We start from the raw sequence: 21,158 nt of genomic DNA on the forward strand, positions 1-21,158 counted from the left end.
AAAATACTAGACAGCAGGGTTAGTTAACAAAAGATTTTACATCAGTTTACGTTGGGTTATTCTCAGAAAGTGCAACAGATGCACTTGTGGCTTTGAATGGTGACGGCATTGTATTAACTCATGTTGCACAGAATGAGTCACCATTTACCCTGTTCATGTACACATTTGATGTTGAAAAATTTTCAAATTAGGTACTTGTCAACAAATGTGCTATCAACTAAAGTTTGAAAACAATGTCAACTAATCTTGAGTTGGCACTTTACATGAAAATATCCCAATATCAAGTGTATAGGCTTGTCTATATGTATAGAAGACCACGCATAGTCTATACATATAGAAGACCAGGCACAGTCTATACGTATAGAAGACCAGGCATAGTCTATACGTATAGCAGACTAGGCATAGTCTACACATATAGCAGACCAGGCATAGTCTATACATATAGCAGACCAGGCATAGTCTATACATATAGCTGACCAGGCATAGTCTATACATATAGCAAACTAGGCATAGTATACACGTATAGAATACCAGGCATAGTCTACACGTATAGCAGACCAGGTATAGTCTATACGTATAGCAGACCAGGCATAGTCTATACGTATAGCAGACCAGGCATAGTCTACACGTATAGAATACCAGGCATAGTCTACACGTATAGAATACCAGGCATAGTCTATATGTATAGCAGACCAGGCATAGTCTACATGTATAGAAGACCAGGCATAGTCTATACATATAGACCAGGAATAGTCTATACATATAGAAGACCAGGCATAGTCCATACATATAGAAGATCAGGCATAGTCTATACATATAGGCCAGGCATAATCTATACATATCGAAGACTGGGTATAGTCTACACGTATAGAAGACCAGGCATAATCTATATATAGATCAGGCATAGTCTATACATAGGATGCAGAAAGTACCAATGGCAGTTTGTGGGTTTGCATTTCCCATCCTCCCAATTTAAAGATTAATAAATGACCTAATTTGGATTGAAATGAAAAGCAATAGACTTTCCAAAAACAATTTTAAAATGATTCTGGTTGGAGGTTGTCCTTCTGACTGCCCTGGCTCAGCTCGAGGCAGGTAGTGTTGATGTGAGTGCTCAGAGCAGTATCGGTGCTGCCGGCCACTCTCAGTGATGTTACTGATACATTTTGTCTTCTTGCAGCATTGCCATATGGGTGGGTAGAGTGCTGTACACCAGATGGAGCCAAATACATAGAGTAAGTGGCTTCATATTCTTTGCACTCTTCCCTTGAATCCATCATTTGTACAGTGACATTTAAAGGTAATGGGCATGTTTGAAGATCTTTATGATGTGTACAAGATCTGATACAGTAAGGAGTCATATTTGAATTTTATCCATTTGAAAATCATGATCTTTGAGCAATTTTTTGACATTTTTAATTATAGCGACACTTAATAGATAAATGTAATAACTAAGCTGACACTAAAATATGAATCTGAACAGCTAAAATGGAAGTTTACAACTCAACCTGCTGCCCACAAGCTGGAAATATTGAAACTTAGACACACCATTACACCCTAGCCTTAGTAATAACTGCGCATTGTATTTTGGAGCCTGTAAATACCATACAAAAATGGATAAGAACTGGCAACTGATAATTCAACATATAGCCACATGGAAAGTTACAGATAAAGTTCTAATTTCTATTGGAATGTGAGCTGTATTTTTTAATACACAAAGACCTAGGGTTGACTACTAGGGTCTGCTTGTCAGGTTCCAGAGCAGTTCTATGGAGTATTCATTTAAATGTTAAACACCCCATACACGTTCTAAAATGCCTTCTGTGGTAGACTGAGGGTAGAACCAGGGGGTCGATGAGGAGAATTTTTTTTACGCAGCTAGTTGTTATGATCTGGAATACACTGCCTGAAAGGGTGGTGGAAGCAGATTCAATAGTAACTTGCAAAAGGGAGTTGGATATATACTTGAAAAGGAAAGATTTGCAGGGCTATGGGGAAAGAGTGGGAGAATGGGACTAATTGGATAGCTCTTTCAAATAGCCAGCACAGGCAATGGGCTCCTTCTGTGCTGTAAGAGTCTATGACTGTAAGTTTTCATTTTTGTGTGGGAAAGAGCAGACACTATAAGACATAACATAAACATGGTTGAGACTGAAAATGAAATGAAGCTGTATCCTACAGTTCTGATTGATCCCACTGATGATTAGGGGTCGATGTGGTTTAAGGGGGTCCCTCTGGTTGATTCAACTCAACTCCACTCATCGCTAAACAAAAAGCAAGATATTCACAGGCTGCACAGAGGAGCCCTATAAATATAAGTATTATTCAAGTAATATTGCAGATGTGGAAGTGATCTATGATCCATCTCAGCTCTTATTAACAGTGCTCATCAGTCACAATCCTTCCCCTTGACAGTAGACAGTGAAATATAAGATAGAAAATGTCTTCTTTCAAAGCTGGAAAGTTCCTTTATTTTCCAAACTTTAAGTCATCCTTTTTCTTTTCCTCTGCAGCCACATTCACCAGAAAACAACATGTTCTCTCCCAGGAGCCAGAACCACAAAACAGAAAGACCAGCCAGGAGAAGAAGGCCCCAACACACACACATAAAACCAGCCAGTTGCAAGAAATGTTATTTATTTAAAAATAATGTAAAAATGGATCATATTCTATTATCCAGATCTACTGTTAATATATACATAATGTAAATGTATTATAAAAAAAACAGCATTCTGTGCTGTAGATACCAGTCCTGAGATGCTTGATGTGTTTCCACTGAAACATGGGAGGCAAAAAAGACAGGTTCAGTGCTGCCAACATCGCTACTTTACACTGTTGATCGGGAACTAATTCTGAAATGGGGTGCTAAAACAGGCATTAGGTCCCTCAGTAACATGTTCAAGGGGCCTAACAGCTGTTTTAGGAGTCCGCGTGGGACGCCTAATAGTTGGGCCCCACGAATTTAGCAGTGGGACCAGCACCTGTGCAGATTGTGGGCAGGGCTTCCCACTGCAAAATCGGTACGCTTTGCGCCTGTTTTACACCCGAAAACGGAAAGCATACCAATTTGTACCCCGTACATGTCTTGCGCAAGGTAAGTGAGTAGATCATAGAGGATTCAAAGCTCATAGGTCCCAGCGTGCATTTGGACGACAAGTTTAACTGACACTGAACTGGTAGAATGTAAATTCAGAGTTAAGGCCCAGCCCGACTCTGGTGCAAAGTGGAGCAAGACTCCCTCGTCAGATTGTGACTCCAGATTTGGGGCACGTTTATGCTATAACCGTAGTGACAGTGCAAAGCAAAACCACTTCACGCTGACGCTACAGCTGTAATCTTCACTCTAAGGGGTAACAAGTTTGCCTTGGGTGTTATGGCATCGGCCACCCATTATAATCCCCGCCCGGTATTCAGTTGAATTGACATCAATGAGTCTGAATATCGTGCGGGGAGTATAACGAGTGACCAATGCCATAATGTCCATTTTGCACTACCCCCAAGCTGAATTCATACCCCTAAGTCTCAGCCCTGCAGAATATCAGCCCTGAACCACAGCGCTGCAGTGTTTACCATCCTGAACAGAAATCCATGACTCACTGATAGCCTGTAATGATAAACATCTAATGTGGCAGCAGTTCACCAGTCATATGCAGCTTGAGAGAGGAGTTGGCTATTCACTGATAAGCACATTATACCAACATTATTCAACCCTGGGAGAGAACAGTTCATTCTGTCTGAGAACACTGTGTACTCTGGCATTTAGTTCATTTTCAGACTTGGGAGAATACCATTTGTTATTATTGTTTCACCTTCACATTTTCCTCCACTTCCCAATTATCTGATGGGAATGTGTCTTTATTGGAGGAAAAAAACATGAAAATTATTTTGGTTAGCTATGTATAAGACAGAATTTGAAGAGGAAGAAGTGGACCAAATACTTTATGCTCCCTCCCAGTTTCCAAGAATCGCCTTGTACGTTTTAATTTACTTTTCAGTGAGTTACTTTGGTATTTTGTTTCCTTTGCTTTTATTTTTAAATTACAAACTCGAAGAGTCTTTCCACATTATGGTAATATTACACTCCATGTGACTTTTCTCCCCATTTATTTCTATGGCACTAAACTCCTGGTAGAAGCAAATTGTTCTGGCCATGAGCATGTTCTTCAGCACGTTTATGTAAGGTGAGTTGCCGTCCATTTGTGCTATGGTTTACGTTACCACAGTCAAGTAAGAAAAGTCCCATGATGTGGTAGAGACACATTGAAGCCCCCATTGCACAGACCCCACACAAACCATGGAGCGGCAGGATACAGTTTCGATTCCCTCCTCCATTGATTTCACCCTCAACATGTGTGGTACCTGCCAGAAGTTAAACCTTGGATCATTTTTAAATACATAAAAATAATGTACGTTAATGTCCCCTTTGCTGTTTCTGACAGCTGCAACGTTAGAGGCACTGCTGTTTTCCACAGGGCACCTACATCCAACTAAAGATGGATTTCACTGCTGCCCCCAAAGGCATCAAGTGTAACCACTGCTGTAGAGGAAGAGGCGAACATTTATTTGGTTGCAGATGGACCAGGTTACCTCGGAGCACTTGCACAGACTATATATGTGGTTTTTGCTTGCTTATCTTCCCAGGCATTGGGAAAGGTCTAATGCCCAGAAAACAGAGTTGTTCGTTTGTTACTTTGATGCTGTAGAATACACCCACAATTTAAAGGGACATATCGTAAGTGAATTCTACTATGTAAAGAGGGTATTGAACCCTGAGGCTAGATATAAAGAGGGTATTCTACTCTGAGACTAGATATAAAGTGGGTATTCTACTCTGAGACTAGATATAAAGTGGTATTATACACAAACTAGATATGAAGAGGTATTCTATTCTGAGACTAAATTCCATAGTCACTTGGTAGAAAATCTTGTTATATCTAAACGCATACACTTACTACAGTCTCTCAGTCTCTCTTATTTCACCATTTATATTATAATTATTAAAGACGTGCTGGAGAGCAAACGTTCATTGTAGAATCTATTCTCCAGTGATGTTATCAGTTGCTCTCCATCTTGAAATGTGAGTCTGCTCCAGATGGATAGTTTTTAAATAAAATAGTACCAGAACATGGATGAGCTGAGACGCCATGTTCAGTATATGGATATCTTCTTTCATAGCCTTTAGATTGTGTGGCAATTCCGATGAATTTACATCTTTTCTAAGACGTTTGGATCTAAATATTAATTTACATCAGATAGAAAGGATCTTGGCAGCTAACAATATAAAATAATTACTGATAAGTCATTTCAGGTAAAATAGATAGGATTTTGAATGTGCAAATTTAGAAAATTCCAGTCTGAAAACCATGAGGTCGGAGGGAGGAACTTTTATTTATTTTAACATATCAGTTCAAAGGCCATTATTGGCTTTCTTGTTTTATCTGTTTCAATCTGGGGAAGTTAGAGAATGCACATGAATTAGTGTCTGAGCCCAGCCGATGGGGGACTTTCAAAAAAATAGATGACATACTGAAACTGGGAAACTAAGATGGCCTGAAAAAAATTATCAGAACATACTGTGGCACATAGCTGAAACTCAGGATCAACTGCTTATTGTAATAGTTTTTGTTTCAAAGTGTATCTTGCTATAAAGAAAATCAACCATTTTAATATGATTGTATCCTGGAGATTAGTCTTAAAATTTCAACTGATCTTCCCTGGGATGCAGTGTTTTTGCAGTTCTTGAAGGGTTAATAGCATTTACATATCACACATGGTTTACAAATTTTACCAATCACATCCCTTACTTATTGTTAACTATATTGGAAGTCCAGGGACTGGTATTAACCACACTGCTATGCACTTAAGAGCTGCTACGTCTGAGCTTAAAGACAGTTGTGTAAATAAAATGACTGCTCCTGTTTGCAACAATGTATGATATTGCTTCTTGACATTAGGGAAAAGAGATTTTCTAATGAAAACAGAATTCTGCAGCTCAGAGAACTGTAAGTAGTTTTAGGAGCTGATTAAATCCATTATAAAAATCAAACAAGAGCTTCTGTGAATTCTTGGCCTTTTTTAAATCCTATTTTTCTAATTTTCGATGCTCCTCCATTCCCTAACACTGCTAGCTCCAATCCCTAGGTTCTAGCTATGTACTTACAAAGAGTTACTAAGAAGACGTGAAATTGGACATGGTTCATTCACTCTTCTTTCCCTGTGTAGAAATACATCTTTAATATTCTTTGGCACCATCCAGAACAGTCCAACCAAGATTGGAAAATCTGTATGTGCAAATCATGGACATTCCCATTTATTCAATCACAGCGGGGACAAATAATGTTGGTGGGGGGGGGGCAAAGGTGTTTTCTGTTTAGGAACATAGGAACAGGAGTAGGCCATTCAGCCCCTCCAGCCTGTTCTACCATTCAATTAGATCATGGCTGATCTGTATCTTAACACCATCTACCCGCCTTGGTTCCGTACCCCTTAATACTCTTGCCTAATGAGAATCTATCAACCTGTTTTGAAATTTTCAATTGACCCCCCAGCCTCAAGAGCTTTTTTTTTGGGGGGGGGGGGGTTGCTGGAGTTCAAAAATCAATAGCAGCTATCTGGATCAAACTACGTGGAAATACTTAATTCCTATACGAATAACATAGGGCCTCCCTCACACCAGATATCAGAACTGACCTTCCATGCCACATTATTATCCACAGCGTACCTCCAGTCAAACTGCTGTTCTAGTTAAACAACCAGGTTTCTTATTGTGGACCATTCCAAAAACAGAAGTTCATTCATTTGAAACCTTCAGAGATCCCACTGCAGAAATTGCCCACTTGGAAGTCAAAAATTTCCCATTTCAAAAAATAAGTTCATTATAGGGTGTGGCTGTTGAAAAAGCAGTCAACCAAGTCATGTTAAAGAGACCACCCTGATTTCCGTACAAAACACATCATAACTTCGGAGAAGCGCACTACACAAAATAAAATTAAATGACGCATCTGCATTTAAAACCCCAAATTCTAGTTACTGTAACAGCTGCATGCCCCAGTGAGGAAATGAAACTTATAATTCCGCATTAGAGATGTCACCAGCAACTTAATTTCTTATAAATACATCATGAGTTAAAGAAAATGCTGCAAGCTTTCCTTTGAATGGGTTTCAGCTCATCTTGAGTGAGACTCAACCATGAAAGACTCCTATTTCCCACTCTCTGCCACAACACTTTTTATTCTTTCTCGGGATGTGGGTGTCGCTAGCAAGGCCGGCAGTTATTGCCCATCCCTAATTGCCCTTGGGGAGATGGTGGGGAGGCCCCTTCTTGAACCGCTGCTGTCAGTGTGGTGAAGGTACTCCCACAGTGCTGTTGGGTACAGAGTTCCAGGATTTTGACCCCGCTATGAAGGAAAGGCGATATATGTCCAAGTCTGGATGGTGTGTGACCTGGAGGGGCACTTGGAGGTGATGGAGTTCCCATGCGATTAATATCCTTCTAGGTGGTAGAAGTGGGAGGGAACTTGAACACCTTACATACATAAAAACAGGCCGATCCCCTGTGGTGTTGCTTACAAGTTGTCTGGAGTATAGTGCTGCTTAGGATGGTCTTATTCTGAGCAGGGTAATGCAGCACAGTGTGGGGCGGGGGGAGGTCTGGGGATTGGAGCAGTGGCAGGAAACATGGCACAGAAGTTTAAAACTTAAACCATTGAACCTCTACAGAAGCAAGAACTTGCCTGTTTAATAGCACTGGAGCCATAGTGAACAGTGATGGCAGCAGTTCTAAGAGGTTTTTTCCCCTGGATCTGATTTTCAATCAGACGGCTGTACGTGGGTGAAAAATATTCCATTTATTCAATCAGAAAATCAGGATACATTTCTAAAGCAACAGGATATTTTTATGATTAATTGGCAGCAAGACTATTGTTACACAGCATGTCACAATTCCACTTGTATACCCCATCCTACTAGTCCAGTACGGTATCAAACAGGTGTCGATAGTAGCCATGAGGAGAAAGCCTCCGAAAGCTTGTGATTTTCAAATAAAATAGTTGGACTATAACCTGGTGTTGTAAGATTCCTTACATGTATCAAACAGAGAAGAGGAAACTTTAATTGCATTCTGGGTGTTGTAGTCCGTTAAGAGTGACATGCACATTGACACTGGCGGATTTTGAAGTCCACCAGCATGACATGGACAGAGTGACATTAGTGCATTCAGGAATCAACTACTGGTCACTCTGGCACCTGGAGTACAGCACAACTCAAACCAAAAAGCATCATACAGGGGAGGCCTGTGCTGGGGAAACTTCTTAAAGTAATTTCTGCCATAATTTTATAGATGTTTCATTTATTTTCATAAGTATAACATTTTTACAGGTTTCTCTCATAATATTTAAAGAACTTACATTTATTTAGCACCAATCACGACCTCAGAATGTCCCAAAGCCCATTGCAGCCAATGAAGTACTTTTGAAGTGCAGTCACTGTTGTAATGTAGGAAACGCGGCAGCCAATTTGCACACAGCCAGGTCCCACAAACAGCAATGTGATAATAGCCAGATAATCTGTTTATCAGTGATGTTGGTTGAGGATAAATATTATCTGAAAGATGGGACCTCCGGCAGTGCAGCACTTCCTCAGTACTGCACTGAAATATCGGCCTACATTATAGGCTCAAGTCTCTGGAGTGGGGCTTGAACCCTCTACCTTCTGCCTCAGAGGCCAGTGTGCTACGTACTGAGCCACGGATGACTCTTTTTAAGACAACTATATATTCACCTGGGCCGGAAATAAAAATGGCATGCAGAACTAAATTTTTTTTTAAATGGAGAAAAATTAAAAACCTAAAGTGGAAACATAACACATAACTCACATAATAGTATTAACACATTTTATTTAAGCCTTGTATTTTGAATATAAAATAATCAAGTACCCCAATTCAGATTACTTCCTTAGAAACCTTTAACCCTCTCATCAAAGATGTGAAGTGAGCTGCCAGTTGCTGTTCCCCTTCCGTCCACTGCTGGCAAAAAAAAACCCTGACAATAGTATATGTTACAAGTAAAAGAGAATGGTCCTGAGGTTATAATCCAGCCCCAGGAATCCAAGTCGGCATTGCGAAAACACGTTTGAGCTTTGCTTTTGCTATTTACTTCATCATATTAAGCCCTCGATTGTAACTCTGCCCTGGGTATCCAACATTCTCTATGAAATGCCCCCTTGCCATTTATCAATATATCTATATACATCTGACTCCAAATGTTTGCGAGATTCAAATTCTTCGCTACATGATAAACCATCAACATGTGAACCAAAACACTCGTGAAATCAGCACAAAGTAGTGAGATTTCAGTTTTGAAATACTTGTCCATTGTGGTGTGATGCTTCCAATCACCTTTACTTTTCAGAAGGATTTTAAAGAATTCCATCTCCTTGTTCTGTTTCCAAACAGATCAGGTCCTTTGCATTTCAAATTGATAGAAAGTCCATTGAGTGATTGCTATTTACATAAATCTATGGACTGGTTTGTTGAAGATCTTCCACTTCAAGCTTCCACATGCTCCTGTGTAATGCATTATCAGAGAGGTCTGTCAGCTTCACAGCGCGGACTACTGGTTCCGGACGACATGACAAGACCACTCCCATCACCATTACATACTTCCCTGTAACAAAAAATTTCAGTGGTAAAGGTTCTTATAGTCCAAAGGCTGATATTTAATATATCAGAATGCTCCGTGATGCAATACACGCACTGTGTAACAGCTGATACTTAAACTATTTTGTTTCAAACTGTGTTGTATAATGCACCATGACAAGGTATACATTTCTGAACCTGCTTGTTGTGGAAAAAAAAATCCAATTCACTTACTTTGTAAGTAAATGTAGTAACACTCCTAATATAATGAAAATATTAACCACTTAGTGAAATTTTTTCTTCTTTGATCCATAAAGAGCAATAAAATGCACACTAGTCATGAAATGCTTAATTGCTACTTAATAGAGTGAAACTACACGAAATCATCAATTGGGTTGTTTCCCCTCCCCTCCCACCCCCATCCCTGTTGTGCACAAATTAGCTGCTGTTTCCCTATTATACAACAGTGACTACATATCAAAAGTACTTTATTGGCTGAAGTGCTTTGGGACCATTCGTTCAAAGCCTCTCCGATCTGTGACCCAAGCCATGATTTGATGGTGATCTTAGGTTGGCCTTAAAGTCTTGCAGAGTGATCACAAATGATCATTGAGGCGTCTTGTTTTAAGCATATACATGAAATGAAAATGCTTTGCAGTTTGTTGACAAATGGGAATGAATCCAAGAGTCATCAGGTCTGTGACACAAAGCCGATAGGATTTAGCTACTGAAGCAGCTGGTGTTGTTTTCTGCAGTTTATTTTTACTCAGCGAAGCAGCAACTAGAAAAAAAGATAGGAACTGGAGCAGGCCATTCAGCCCCTAGCCCTATTTAACTATAACTGATTTGATTGAGGTTTTTAGGATTTTGAAAGGAATTGATAGGGTAGACAGATAGAAACTTTTTCCGCTCTGTGGGGGAGTCTAGGACCAGGGGACATAACCTTAAAATCAGAGCTAGGCCATTCAGGAGAGAAGTTAGGAAACATTTCTTCACACAAAAGATGATGGAAGCGAGGAACACTCTCCCACAAAAAGCAGTAGATGCTAACTCAATTAATAATTTTAAATCTGAGATCGATTGATTTTTGATAGCCAAAAGTAGCGAGGGATATGGAGCTAGGATACAGGTCAGCCATGATCCCACTGAATGGCAGAACAGGCTCAAAGACCTGAATGGCCTACTCCTGTTCCTATGTTCCTAAGGGAAGAATTGCAGAACAAAGTTGCTATTCTATACCCTGCAGGAAAACAATTCTATCCCAGTGCCACACCAAGCAACTGGTCCAGGCAACTATTAATAAGCCTCAAAAATAAAATTCAAGGAAAACAACACTGTAACTCAATTCCATGGATCGCAGCCAGGCGAACAGAAATAATACAACTGAAATTTGAAGGGAATTTTTCCAAACATCTGCAGGGCATACTTTCCAAAGCTGCATTCAGTTGCTTTCTCGCTAGTTAAAACAATTGAAAACCTACGCCATGCATCTCCCATAACAAAAAAAATGGAAAGCAGAAAGAATAGATGAAATTCACAAAGGATTTCACCAGATTTTCAAGTTAAATGCCATGGTAAGCTGTTTTCAAAAAAATTGTTCAATAAAATAACATGGCTGCTGAGACTTTTCAACAAAAACATGTTTATTGAAGTGTGACTGCACATTTAACTGGTGCCCTAGATGTGTGTGGTGTGGGTGCTATCAACTTGGTCACATGATTACTTTGCTATGAATTGCCCTGCAGCACTTCAGAAAATATTATTCTAATATCCACCCCAATTTCAGCCACAGGCGCCCTAATATTGCAAGACAGATCAAAACAAACGTCTACCCCACCTACACGAGTTTACTGTAACCCCCGTACACATTCTTTGCATGTCTGTTGACATTTTAAACTTGCTTTAAGTATCTTATTTGCCTACACTCATTGCTTAAGCGCAGACAAGGTTATTAAATCTTGTTAATTAGATACAGTAAAGCCAGTTTTTTTAATAAAACAAACACACAATACACATTTTCATTCTGTTGGCACATTAAAAAATTTGTAGCTATGTTAAAATTCACATGTTCGACAGCCTTCTTGATTTAAAAACATTCTTTTGGGGCGTAATCTGTCAACCTCAATGCATTCTGTAGGAAATGCCCACACTTTACTAATGATTACAATCATGGCTTTGAAAAGAATCAGACATTTTATTTTGATCCTCTTAAAAATCTTATGTTTCCCTTCCCCTCCAGAAGGTAGTGACTTGTGCTGGGGGACAGTTTCATGGGTGCCCGCAGCCCTCCTGAAGAGTAGCCATTCTTCACACTCAAGCCCAATGACCACCAGAAGATCAGATAATTGTGAACGGTATCTCAGTCAACTCAATCCTGTCCTCACCAGAAATCCACATGTACTTTCCAACAGGGGTCACTGGATAGCAGTCAAGAAGGGGAGGAGGGAGTCTGGCTAAATTTAACTTTTTAATTTTTGTAGCGTCAGCCTTGGCTCAGTGGTATCACTCTCGCCTCTGAAGGTTGTGGGTTCAAGTCCCACTCGAGATTTGAGCACAAATCCAGGCTGACACCTCAGTGCAGTACTGAGGGAGGGTTGCACTGTCGGAGGTGCCGTCTTTTGGATGAAACATTATACCAAGGCCCTGTCTGCACTCTCAGATGGAAAAGATCCCATGGCACTATTCCAAGAAGAACAGAGGAGTTCTCCTGGTGCCCTGGCCAACATTCCTCCCTCAACCAACACCTAAAACAGACGATCTGGTTATTTATTTCATTGCTTTTGAGAGAGCTTGCTCTGTGCAAATTGGCTGTTGGTTTCCTACATTACGACAGTTCACTACACTTCAAGCACTTTGGGACGTCCCAAATTCGTGTAAGGCGTTATATAGAGTCTTGTTTCTTTTCTTTCTCTCTAATCTAGGAACACTGAGACCAACTGTAGCACCTCAACTGCACCATAGCTGAGATCAGCTAACTTAAGCACAGATCAGGAATGAAACCTTGGACCTTCCTCATCTATATTGCTCAATATCACACTGGGAAATATATTTACTCACTGAGCCAACAGGGGAATACTTTTATCCCCTCTTAAGAGGTCCCTGCACCAGACACACCAATTCCCCAACCAAGAGGCAAATCTGATAGCCTGCCCTCAGATCTCTGCCAATGTTGTTTCATGTTTAGCCACTAGAAGGTTCACAAAAAAAGCCTCAAGTCTTCCCATCCACCTCCCCAGTTTTTGACCAGTGGAAATGCTAATGCCACAAACTTGATGGCCTGCTGCTGCTAATTTTAGCAGTTTCTCCTCCTGCTTTTGCCCTCCAGAGGCATCCAGCCTTAGCCCAACACCTTCCCTAGACAGCACAGCAGAAAATAGGAGTTTGCTGCATAAGAAATCATGCTTCCTGATTCGCGTCTCACCAACCTATCGTTGCACTTCATTGTCCAAATCCATTTTTCAGATCATTAGCTCCTACTTACCAGACTCCTTATGTCAAACTCAGACTTCCTTCTTAAAACTAGAAAAAAAAACCACAAACCAGTTTTGGGTTCTCACCTTGGTTTTTGGTACATGGTGAACTTTCGGCCAAACAGGTCACTCAGTTGCACACATTAAGAGAACATCTCTTACAGTACCATCGGCCCCTGGTGCAGTTTCACTAGAACATGACCTCATCTCACATAAATCATTAGTTGTGCAGACAAGTTATATTGTGTGAGGAATTTTGACAGAATTAACCACTCTGGTGATTCTATTGATGCACAGCAAATGCAGATAAACTTTCACTTTCTCATTCACTATCATTAGATTACAAATTAAACTTCATGGTTTTAATCTTAAAAACCAACTAAATCTCCAACTGCAGCTAAACAACAGGGAACGTAATACCAAATGACCACTTTTCTCTCCCATCGGGTTGAACATTTTTTGGGTTCATATCCCATTCATCATTTTGTACGCATATTTATTGGAAAGTCAGAACCACAACCTTTTTCTTTTTAGCCAGTGGACCTTCTCTGCTGTTGGGAGACAGCTATACAAACAAGCAATGGGGGAAAAGGCCAAACTGAGTACTCAGCCTGCCTGCAGCAAGGAGAAGTGGCAGCGTCGGCCAATAGCATCAGGCATTTTTTTTTAAACTATTGGTGACATCGGCGACTCTGGAGCAGCATCCAAGCCCGACCTCTTCAGGTCAATCACCGCACCTCCATCACCACGTCAGGGACGGCAGCAGCTGCAACGCTGGAGGGCAAAAGCAGGAAGAGAATCTGATAGAATAAGCAGCAGCTGGGCCATCAAGATTGTGGCATTAGCATCTTCGCTGGACAAGTGGAAGTCAGATACCTCACACTGTAGGGTCAATTGGGATAGTTTTCAACCTTGCCACCTGGGCTGTGATCTGGCCGAGCCGATCGCCCGTTTGTTGTAAAACCTGCCAGATTATCGTTCCAACGAAACGAACAGAACAAAAATCTGACAGGTTCTACATAGTACGGGTGTGATCTACCCAGGCAATGAAGTTCAAAACTACCCCCAGTAGCTGCTCCTAGCCAGTACTCTTCAGTAAAAGTAGAACTTGCAGCAAGGTTTGTGAGCTTAAGATATAAAAAACCAAAGATTTAAACTTTACAGCAACACTCACTGTTTAAAAAAGAATCTAAGATTTCATGCATGTGTCATTTGTACTTTGGATGGTAACTTTCTGTTTTCTCATTGGTTAGAATCATTGAAAGGTTACAGCACGGAAGGAGGCCATTTGGCCCATTGAGTCCGCGCTGGCTCTATGTAAGAGCAATCCAGCTAGTCCCACTCCCCCGCCCTTTCCCCGTAGCCCTGCAAATGTTTTCCTTTCAAGTACTTATCCAGTTCCCTTTTGAAGGCCATGATTGAATCTGCCTCCACTACCCACCTTGGGCCGTGCAAGACAGTTAAAAGTACTTTCTTCACTAATTAAAATTAAATGTTCCACCACATAGCTGCCAGACTGGGCCTGCGGCAGGTGGTGAGCGAACCAACACAAGGGAAAAACCTACTTGACCTCGTCCTCACCAATCTACCGGTCACAGATGCATCTGTCCATGACAGTATTGGTAGGAGAGACCACCGCACAGTCCTTGTGGAGATGAAGTCCCGACTTCGCACTGAGGACACCACCCAACATGTTGTGTGGCACTATCACCGTGCTAAGTGGGATAGATTCAGAACAGATCTAGCAGCTCAAAACTGGGCATCTATTAGGCGCTGTGGGCCATCAGCAGCAGCAGAATTATATTCCAGCACAATCTGTAACCTCATGGCCCGGCATATTCCTCACTCTACCATTACCAACAAGCCAGGGGATCAACCCTGGTTCAATGAGGAGTGTAGAAGAGCATGCCAGGAGCAGCACCAGGGGTACCTAAAAATGAGGTGTCAACCTTGTGAAGGTACAACTCAGGACTACATGCATGCTAAACAGCAGAAGCAACATGCTATTGACAGAGCTAAGCGATTCCACAACCAACGGATCAGATCAAAGCTCTGCAGTCCTGCCACATCCAGTCGTGAATGGTGGCAGACAATTAAACAACTAATGTGAGGAGGAGGCTCTGTAAACATCCCCATCCTCAATGATGGTAGAGTCCAGCACGTGAGTGCAAAAGACAAGGCTAAAGTGTTTGCAACCATCTTCAGCTAGAAGTGCGAGTGGATGATCCATCTCGGCCTCCTCCCAATATCTCCACCATCACGGAAGCCAGTCTTCAGCCAATTCAATTCACTCCACGTGATATCAAGAAATGGCTGAGTGCACTGGATACAGCAAAGGCTATGGGCCCCGACAGCATCCCAGCTGTAGTGCTGAAGGCTTGTGCTCCAGAACTAGCCGCACCTCTAGCCAAACTGTTCCAGGACAGCTACAACACTGGCATCTACCCGACAATGTGGAAAATTGCCCAGGTTTGACTAGTCCACAAAAAGCAGGACAAATCCAATCCGGCCAATTACTGCCCCATCAGCCTACTCTCAATCATCAGCGAAGTGATAGAAGGTGTCGTCGATAGTGCTATCAAGCAGCACTTACTCACCAGTGCTCAGTTTGGGTTCCGCCAGGACCACTCGGCTCCAGACCTCGTTACAGCCTTGGTTCAAACATGGACAAAAGAGCTGAATTCCAGAGGTGAGGTGAGAGTAACTGCCCTTGACATCAAGGCAGCATTTGACCGAGTGTGGAACCAAGGGGCCCGAGTAAAATTGAAGTCAATGGGAATCAGGGGGAAAACTCTCCAGTGGCTGGAGTCATACCTAGCACAAAGGAAGATGGCAGTGGTTGTTGGAGGCCAATCATCTCAGCCCCAGGACATTGTGCAGGAGTTCCTCAGGGCAGTGTCCTAGGCCCAACCATCTTCAGCTGCTTCATCAATGACCTTCCCTCCATCATCCAGGCTTGGGCTGATAAGTGGCAAGTAACATTCACGCCAGGCAATGACCATCTCCAACAAGAGAGAGTCTAACCACCTCCCCTTGACATTCAACTGCATTACCATCGCCGAATAAACATAGAAAATAGGAGCAAGAGTAGGCCATTCGGCCCTGCTCCACCATTCAAAATGATCATGGCTGATCGTCTAACTCAGTATCCTGTTCCCGCTTTTTCCCCATATCCCTTGATCCCTTTAGCATTAAGAAACATATCTTTCTCCTTCTTGAATACATCTAATGACTTCGCCTCTACTGCCTTCTGTGGTAGAGAACTCCACAGGTTCACCACCCTCTGAGTGAAGAATCCCCCACCATCAACATCCTGGGGGTCACCATTGACCAGAAACTTAACTGGACCAGCCATATAAATACTGTGACTATGAGAGCAAGTCAGAGGTTGGGTATTCTGCGGCGAGTGACTCACCTCCTGACTCCCCAAAGCCTTTCTGCCATCTACAAGGCACAAGTCAGGAGTGTGATGGAATACTCTCCACTTGCCTGGATGAGTGCAGCTCCAACAACACTCAAGAAGCTCGACACCATCCAGAACAAAGCAGCCCACTTGATTGGCACCCCATCCACCACCCTAAACATTTACTCCCTTCACCACCGGCGCACTGTGGCTGCAGTGTGTACCATCCACAGGATGCACTGCAGCAACTCGCCAAGGCTTCTTCGACAGCACCTCCCAAACCTGCGACCTCTACCACCTAGAAGGACAAGGGCAGCAGGCACATGGGAACAACACCACCTTCACGTTCCCCTCCAAGTCACACACCATCCCGACTTGGAAATATATCGCCGTTCCTTCATCGTCGCTGAGTCAAAATCCTGGAACTCCCTTCCTAACAGCACTGTGGGAGAACCTTCACCACACGGACTGCAGCAGTTCAAGAAGGCGGCTCACCACCACCTTCTCAAGGGCAATTAGGGATGGGCAATAAATGCTGGCCTTGCCAGCAACACCCACACCCCATGAAAGAATTAAAAAAATACTATTCTACAGCAAAAAAACTCTCCACCGTAACTCATACTGAGAGATATACTTTTTAAATTAGTATTGCTTTAAATGTTGGGAGAATGCAGATGAGCTGATTATCTTATGTGGCTAAGAATAAAATGGAAGACATTACTTGTACAAAGCTGCAACTCCATTTACAGCATGCTGACGTAGACACACCTGGGCCTCCATAAACCTTCTGCTCTAATTCACACATGCCTCTACTTTCCTCCCGAGGAAATCTGCAAATCAATTGGCCTCCCCAAAAATGCAGTCTCATTAAATGCAGGTACATACTGCAAACCTAACCCCATCAATAGTCCTCACCCACTTTACAACCTTTCAGACTCAACATTGATTTCAATAACTACAGATCATAACCACTGCTCCCATTTTTTCAGACAGCAGATGCTGGTAATGGTTCTGCTGTTGCCATTTATAGCTCCCGTTACCACCCTGTTTGCTTGCACCATCATCCCTTTTGTCATTTAATCACTCCTACCCTCCACCCTATCACAGACCTTCCCTTTTATTCTTTCCTCCCCTCCCCCCCTTTCCCTGGCTTTGTACTTGCTTAAAAACTGTTACATCTTTAATTTTTCCAGTTCTGTTGAAAGGTCTTCGAAAGGTTTCTTTCTCCACAGATGCTGCCTGACCTGCTGAGTATTTCCAGCATTTTCTGTTTTTCTCTCGCCCTGATCTGCTTGTCCCACATCTTGCCTGACTTTGGCATTCCATGAATAACACCTTAAATCAGCTAAACAAAAATATAAGTGTTGTATTACTGAGTGAGCTGAAAGTTTTATTTAATATCCCACAGACCAATGATGAAGTAAATGATTCAGGACTAGTTTCACTCATTTTATCCCATGAGATTTTTAGTAAGGTGTATAAAATTAATCAAACATCAGAATCATTAGATTCTTCAGATTTCTTCAATCCTTAAAGGTCCTACCTATCTCTAATGCCATTCTATTATGATATTTCAGCAATATATTACATCAGGCACACTTATGGGGCCAGGAAGAGGGGTTATATTTAGTGCTTGTGGCCATTTTGAAATAGCTGAACTATTTTGATATGAAAAGGAAGGTAAAAATCAGGGGGAAAAAGTTAGCTTTAAGGCAACAAGTAGTGCCATCGACAGGATGGGGGTGATGGTGGCAGTTCAGACAGTCTATATCAGTCAGTGGCATGAGAAAAACATGGCCCTTCAGCCAAGGTATCAGAGATGAGGGACTTCAGGTATGTGAAGAGACTAGAGAAGCTGGGGTTATTCTCCTTAGAACAGAGAAGGTAAAGGGGAGATTTGATAGAGGTGTTCAAAATCATGAATGGTTTTGATACAGGAAATAGTTTCTCCTTATTTACTCTAACAGAAGGATCAGTAACCAGAGGACAGATATTTAAGGTGATTGGCAAAAGAACCAAAGGTGACATGAGGAAACATTTATTAATGCAGCAAATTGTAATGATTGGGAATACACTGCCTAAAAAGGTACTGGTAGCAGAATCAATAGTAATTTTCAAAAGGAATTGGATAAATATTTGGAGAAAACATTTACAGGGCTATGGGGAAAGAGCAGGGGAATGGGACTAATTGGATAGCTCTTTCAAAGAGCCTGCATAGGCACGAAGGACCACATAGCCTCATCCCGTGCTGTACCTCCTATGATATGTTTCCCACAAGATAGAAGAGTGTAACTAGTACGAAAAATAATTAGGAATAGAATTACGTTAAAAAAAAGTGGATATGTGTGCACATTTGTTCAAAAACATTCATAACATTGCTGCCATGGCATCTCTTACAGAATCACAGCACAGTATTGGTTTATCTATTTTTGTTTATTTTAGAAAGGCAAGAGAGTCACAAAGATGGAGATGAGAAAAAACGTGAGAGTCAGAGAAAATAGTCATTTTTGTGTTTGAAAACTACAGCCACCAGTAAAACGTGGGGTTCTCTCACTGTCAGCTGCAGTTAAAAATGCAGGCTTATATTTTCTGCTTGGGTTACTGTCACCCTCAGCCTTACAATCAGAAAGTCTACTTTGTAGTGTTTGGTTTATCTGCTCTCAGCGGCAGCTGATGATTCGCCTCCTCCACTGGTTTTACAGGCTGCCACTGGTTTGGCTTCTGCCTGGCACAGGATGGGTGCAAATGTAATTAGGGGATGAGGGGCAGGGGCAGAGTGGAGACAGCAATGGCAGGGGAGGGGGTAGAGTGGTGGCAAGCAGTGGGGCGGAGTGGTGGCAACAGGGGGGCGGAGTGGTGGCAACAGGGGGGCGGTGGGAGGCTGGCTGACACCCCGCTCCTTCCCCAGCCCGGTTACTCTACCTCTGATGGTGCAGGGCTTGCCCTTCGGGACGCCGCCCGCCCCGACCACAGTGAACGTGCCCGTCTCATCCAGCAGCTGCAGGGTGGTGTTATTGTCCGGCCGCACCTCCAGCACGGTCCCCTGCATCCACACCACGCTCACATCCAGCGGCGACTTGCCGCTGCCCGTCCGCTCCAGCTGCCACGCCGCCGTCTGCCCGCTCCGGGACACACAGAACCGCAGCTGACCGGACAGGACCTTGCGAGGCGGCGTCTGCAGCCGCTCGCGAGCCGCGGCCTCCATCCTCGGGACAGCTCAACTGCCACCGCCGCGCGCCCGAAGCCGGCCAATCAGAGGACGGAGGCTAACTTAACCAATCACAAAGCAGTGTTAGCTGTATTGACCAATCACAGAGCCGGGTAGTCACCTCTGCCAATCATAAGACGGGGATAGCTTAACCAATCACAAGGCTGTCCAATCACAGAGCCGGGTAGGCGCGCCCACCTCTTTATGCACTGCAGACGTTGGAAATCTGAAATAAAAACAGAAAATGTTGGAGAACACTTCGCATCTGAGGAGAGAATAACAAGAGTTAACGTTTCAGGTCGATGAGCTTCCCTCAGAACAGTGCTTTTTAAAAAATTAATAGCATGTGAAGTGCTGTATCAGCTATAAAGTTTCATATCAGCTGTCGCTGAAGTTATAGGACTGTTAGTCAGCTGCTTCACCCAGCCAAAGGGCTAATTGTGAGTTTTAAGAAAAGCTGGCATAAGAGAGATGCTGTTGGAGGTAGATCCTCTCGATAGATTTTTCTTAGGCAAGGGTATTGCATAGAATTTACAGCACTGAACCAGGCCATTCTGCCCTACTGGTCTATGGAACCAAGGCAGGTAGATGGAGTTAAGATTCAGATCAGCCATGATCTAATTGAATGGCAGAACAGGCTGGAGGGGATGAATGGCCTGCTCCTGTTAATATGGAGGTAAAGTTATCACTGAATTTCATGACTTTCAGCGAGGCTCCATCTCCCACACACATTTAGTCCATCAATAATGGGCACATGACTGCTAAACAGCTCCTCACTGAAAGGATTCTTATCCACATTGCTGCTTGCAGCCATGCCCTCTCACATTGACCTCCCTTTTAAGAATCAGCAGCAGACCTTTCAGAGCCACTGGCTGACCAGACTTTGTCACCGGAAAATCGGAGTTCAATTCCCAACAGTTTATCATTTTCCTCTTCATGATATCAGCTTGTGCTTTAGTGATAATGATTAATGCTTGTGTATTTTCAAGCTTCAAATTTAACGAGCAAACTATTTATGAGTTCTTAAAAGTGACTTTTGTTTTTAGTTCCTATTTTGTAACCACTTTGGGTTTGATATTTTCCTGCAGATTGTTAGTAATTCTTGTTGTTTCTTTTCACGAATGAATTTGGTTTGTTTAAATATGATTAATAAATAATGAACGTTGTGCGAAAGGAGGATCAATTGCTTTTATATGTTTTAATAACAGCACAAGTGTTTAAAAATGGAGGGGAAAAGTTAGATTTATGGGAAATCACTCCATGTAATCATTAATACAGTGCATGAACTTTATGCATTGACTTGGATGCAGCTAGTGATATAATTCCTAATGTCTTTAATGTATTATAATATGTTTAATGTATTTAAAACTAGAACTAGCATTTGTTCCCTTTGTTAAAAGTTAAATAGCCAAGCCATGCCACTGTGGTAGCCATGATTAGAGC

The 21,158-nt window shown here is 42.3% G+C and overlaps 2 protein-coding genes across 2 annotated transcripts in view; one reads left to right on the forward strand and one right to left on the reverse strand.

The window, feature by feature from the left end:
- Nucleotides 1-2,207, forward strand: part of si:dkeyp-72e1.9 (syntaxin-binding protein 4) — a 66,037-nt gene extending 63,830 nt beyond the window's left edge. Inside the window, exons 22-23 of the mRNA XM_068003065.1 lie at nucleotides 1,181-1,235; nucleotides 2,114-2,207. Coding sequence (XP_067859166.1) covers nucleotides 1,181-1,235; nucleotides 2,114-2,207 — 149 coding nt within the window. The remainder of the gene's footprint in view (nucleotides 1-1,180; nucleotides 1,236-2,113) is intronic.
- Nucleotides 2,208-8,876: 6,669 nt separating this feature from the next.
- On the reverse strand, nucleotides 8,877-19,750 carry rmi2 (RecQ mediated genome instability 2). The gene is made up of 2 exons (XM_068003335.1): nucleotides 19,430-19,750; nucleotides 8,877-9,662 (listed from the first exon to the last, which is right to left on the reverse strand). Exons 1-2 carry the CDS (start codon nucleotides 19,710-19,712, stop codon nucleotides 9,514-9,516), a joined length of 432 nt encoding a protein of 143 aa, XP_067859436.1. The 5' UTR covers nucleotides 19,713-19,750; the 3' UTR covers nucleotides 8,877-9,513.
- Between the last annotated feature and the right edge of the window lie 1,408 nt (nucleotides 19,751-21,158).

Source organism: Heptranchias perlo, chromosome 22 (assembly GCF_035084215.1).
Source record: "Heptranchias perlo isolate sHepPer1 chromosome 22, sHepPer1.hap1, whole genome shotgun sequence".
Taxonomy (NCBI): Eukaryota; Metazoa; Chordata; class Chondrichthyes; order Hexanchiformes; family Hexanchidae; genus Heptranchias; species Heptranchias perlo.

Coding starts and splice junctions, on each gene's coding strand:
- rmi2 (XM_068003335.1), bottom strand. CDS start 19,712: ATGGAGGCCGCGGCTCGCGAGCGGCTGCAGACGCCGCCTCGCAAGGTC. Junction 9,663..19,429: donor CAAGCCCTGCACCATCAGAG/GTAGAGTAACCG, acceptor TTTTTGTTACAG/GGAAGTATGTAATGGTGATG.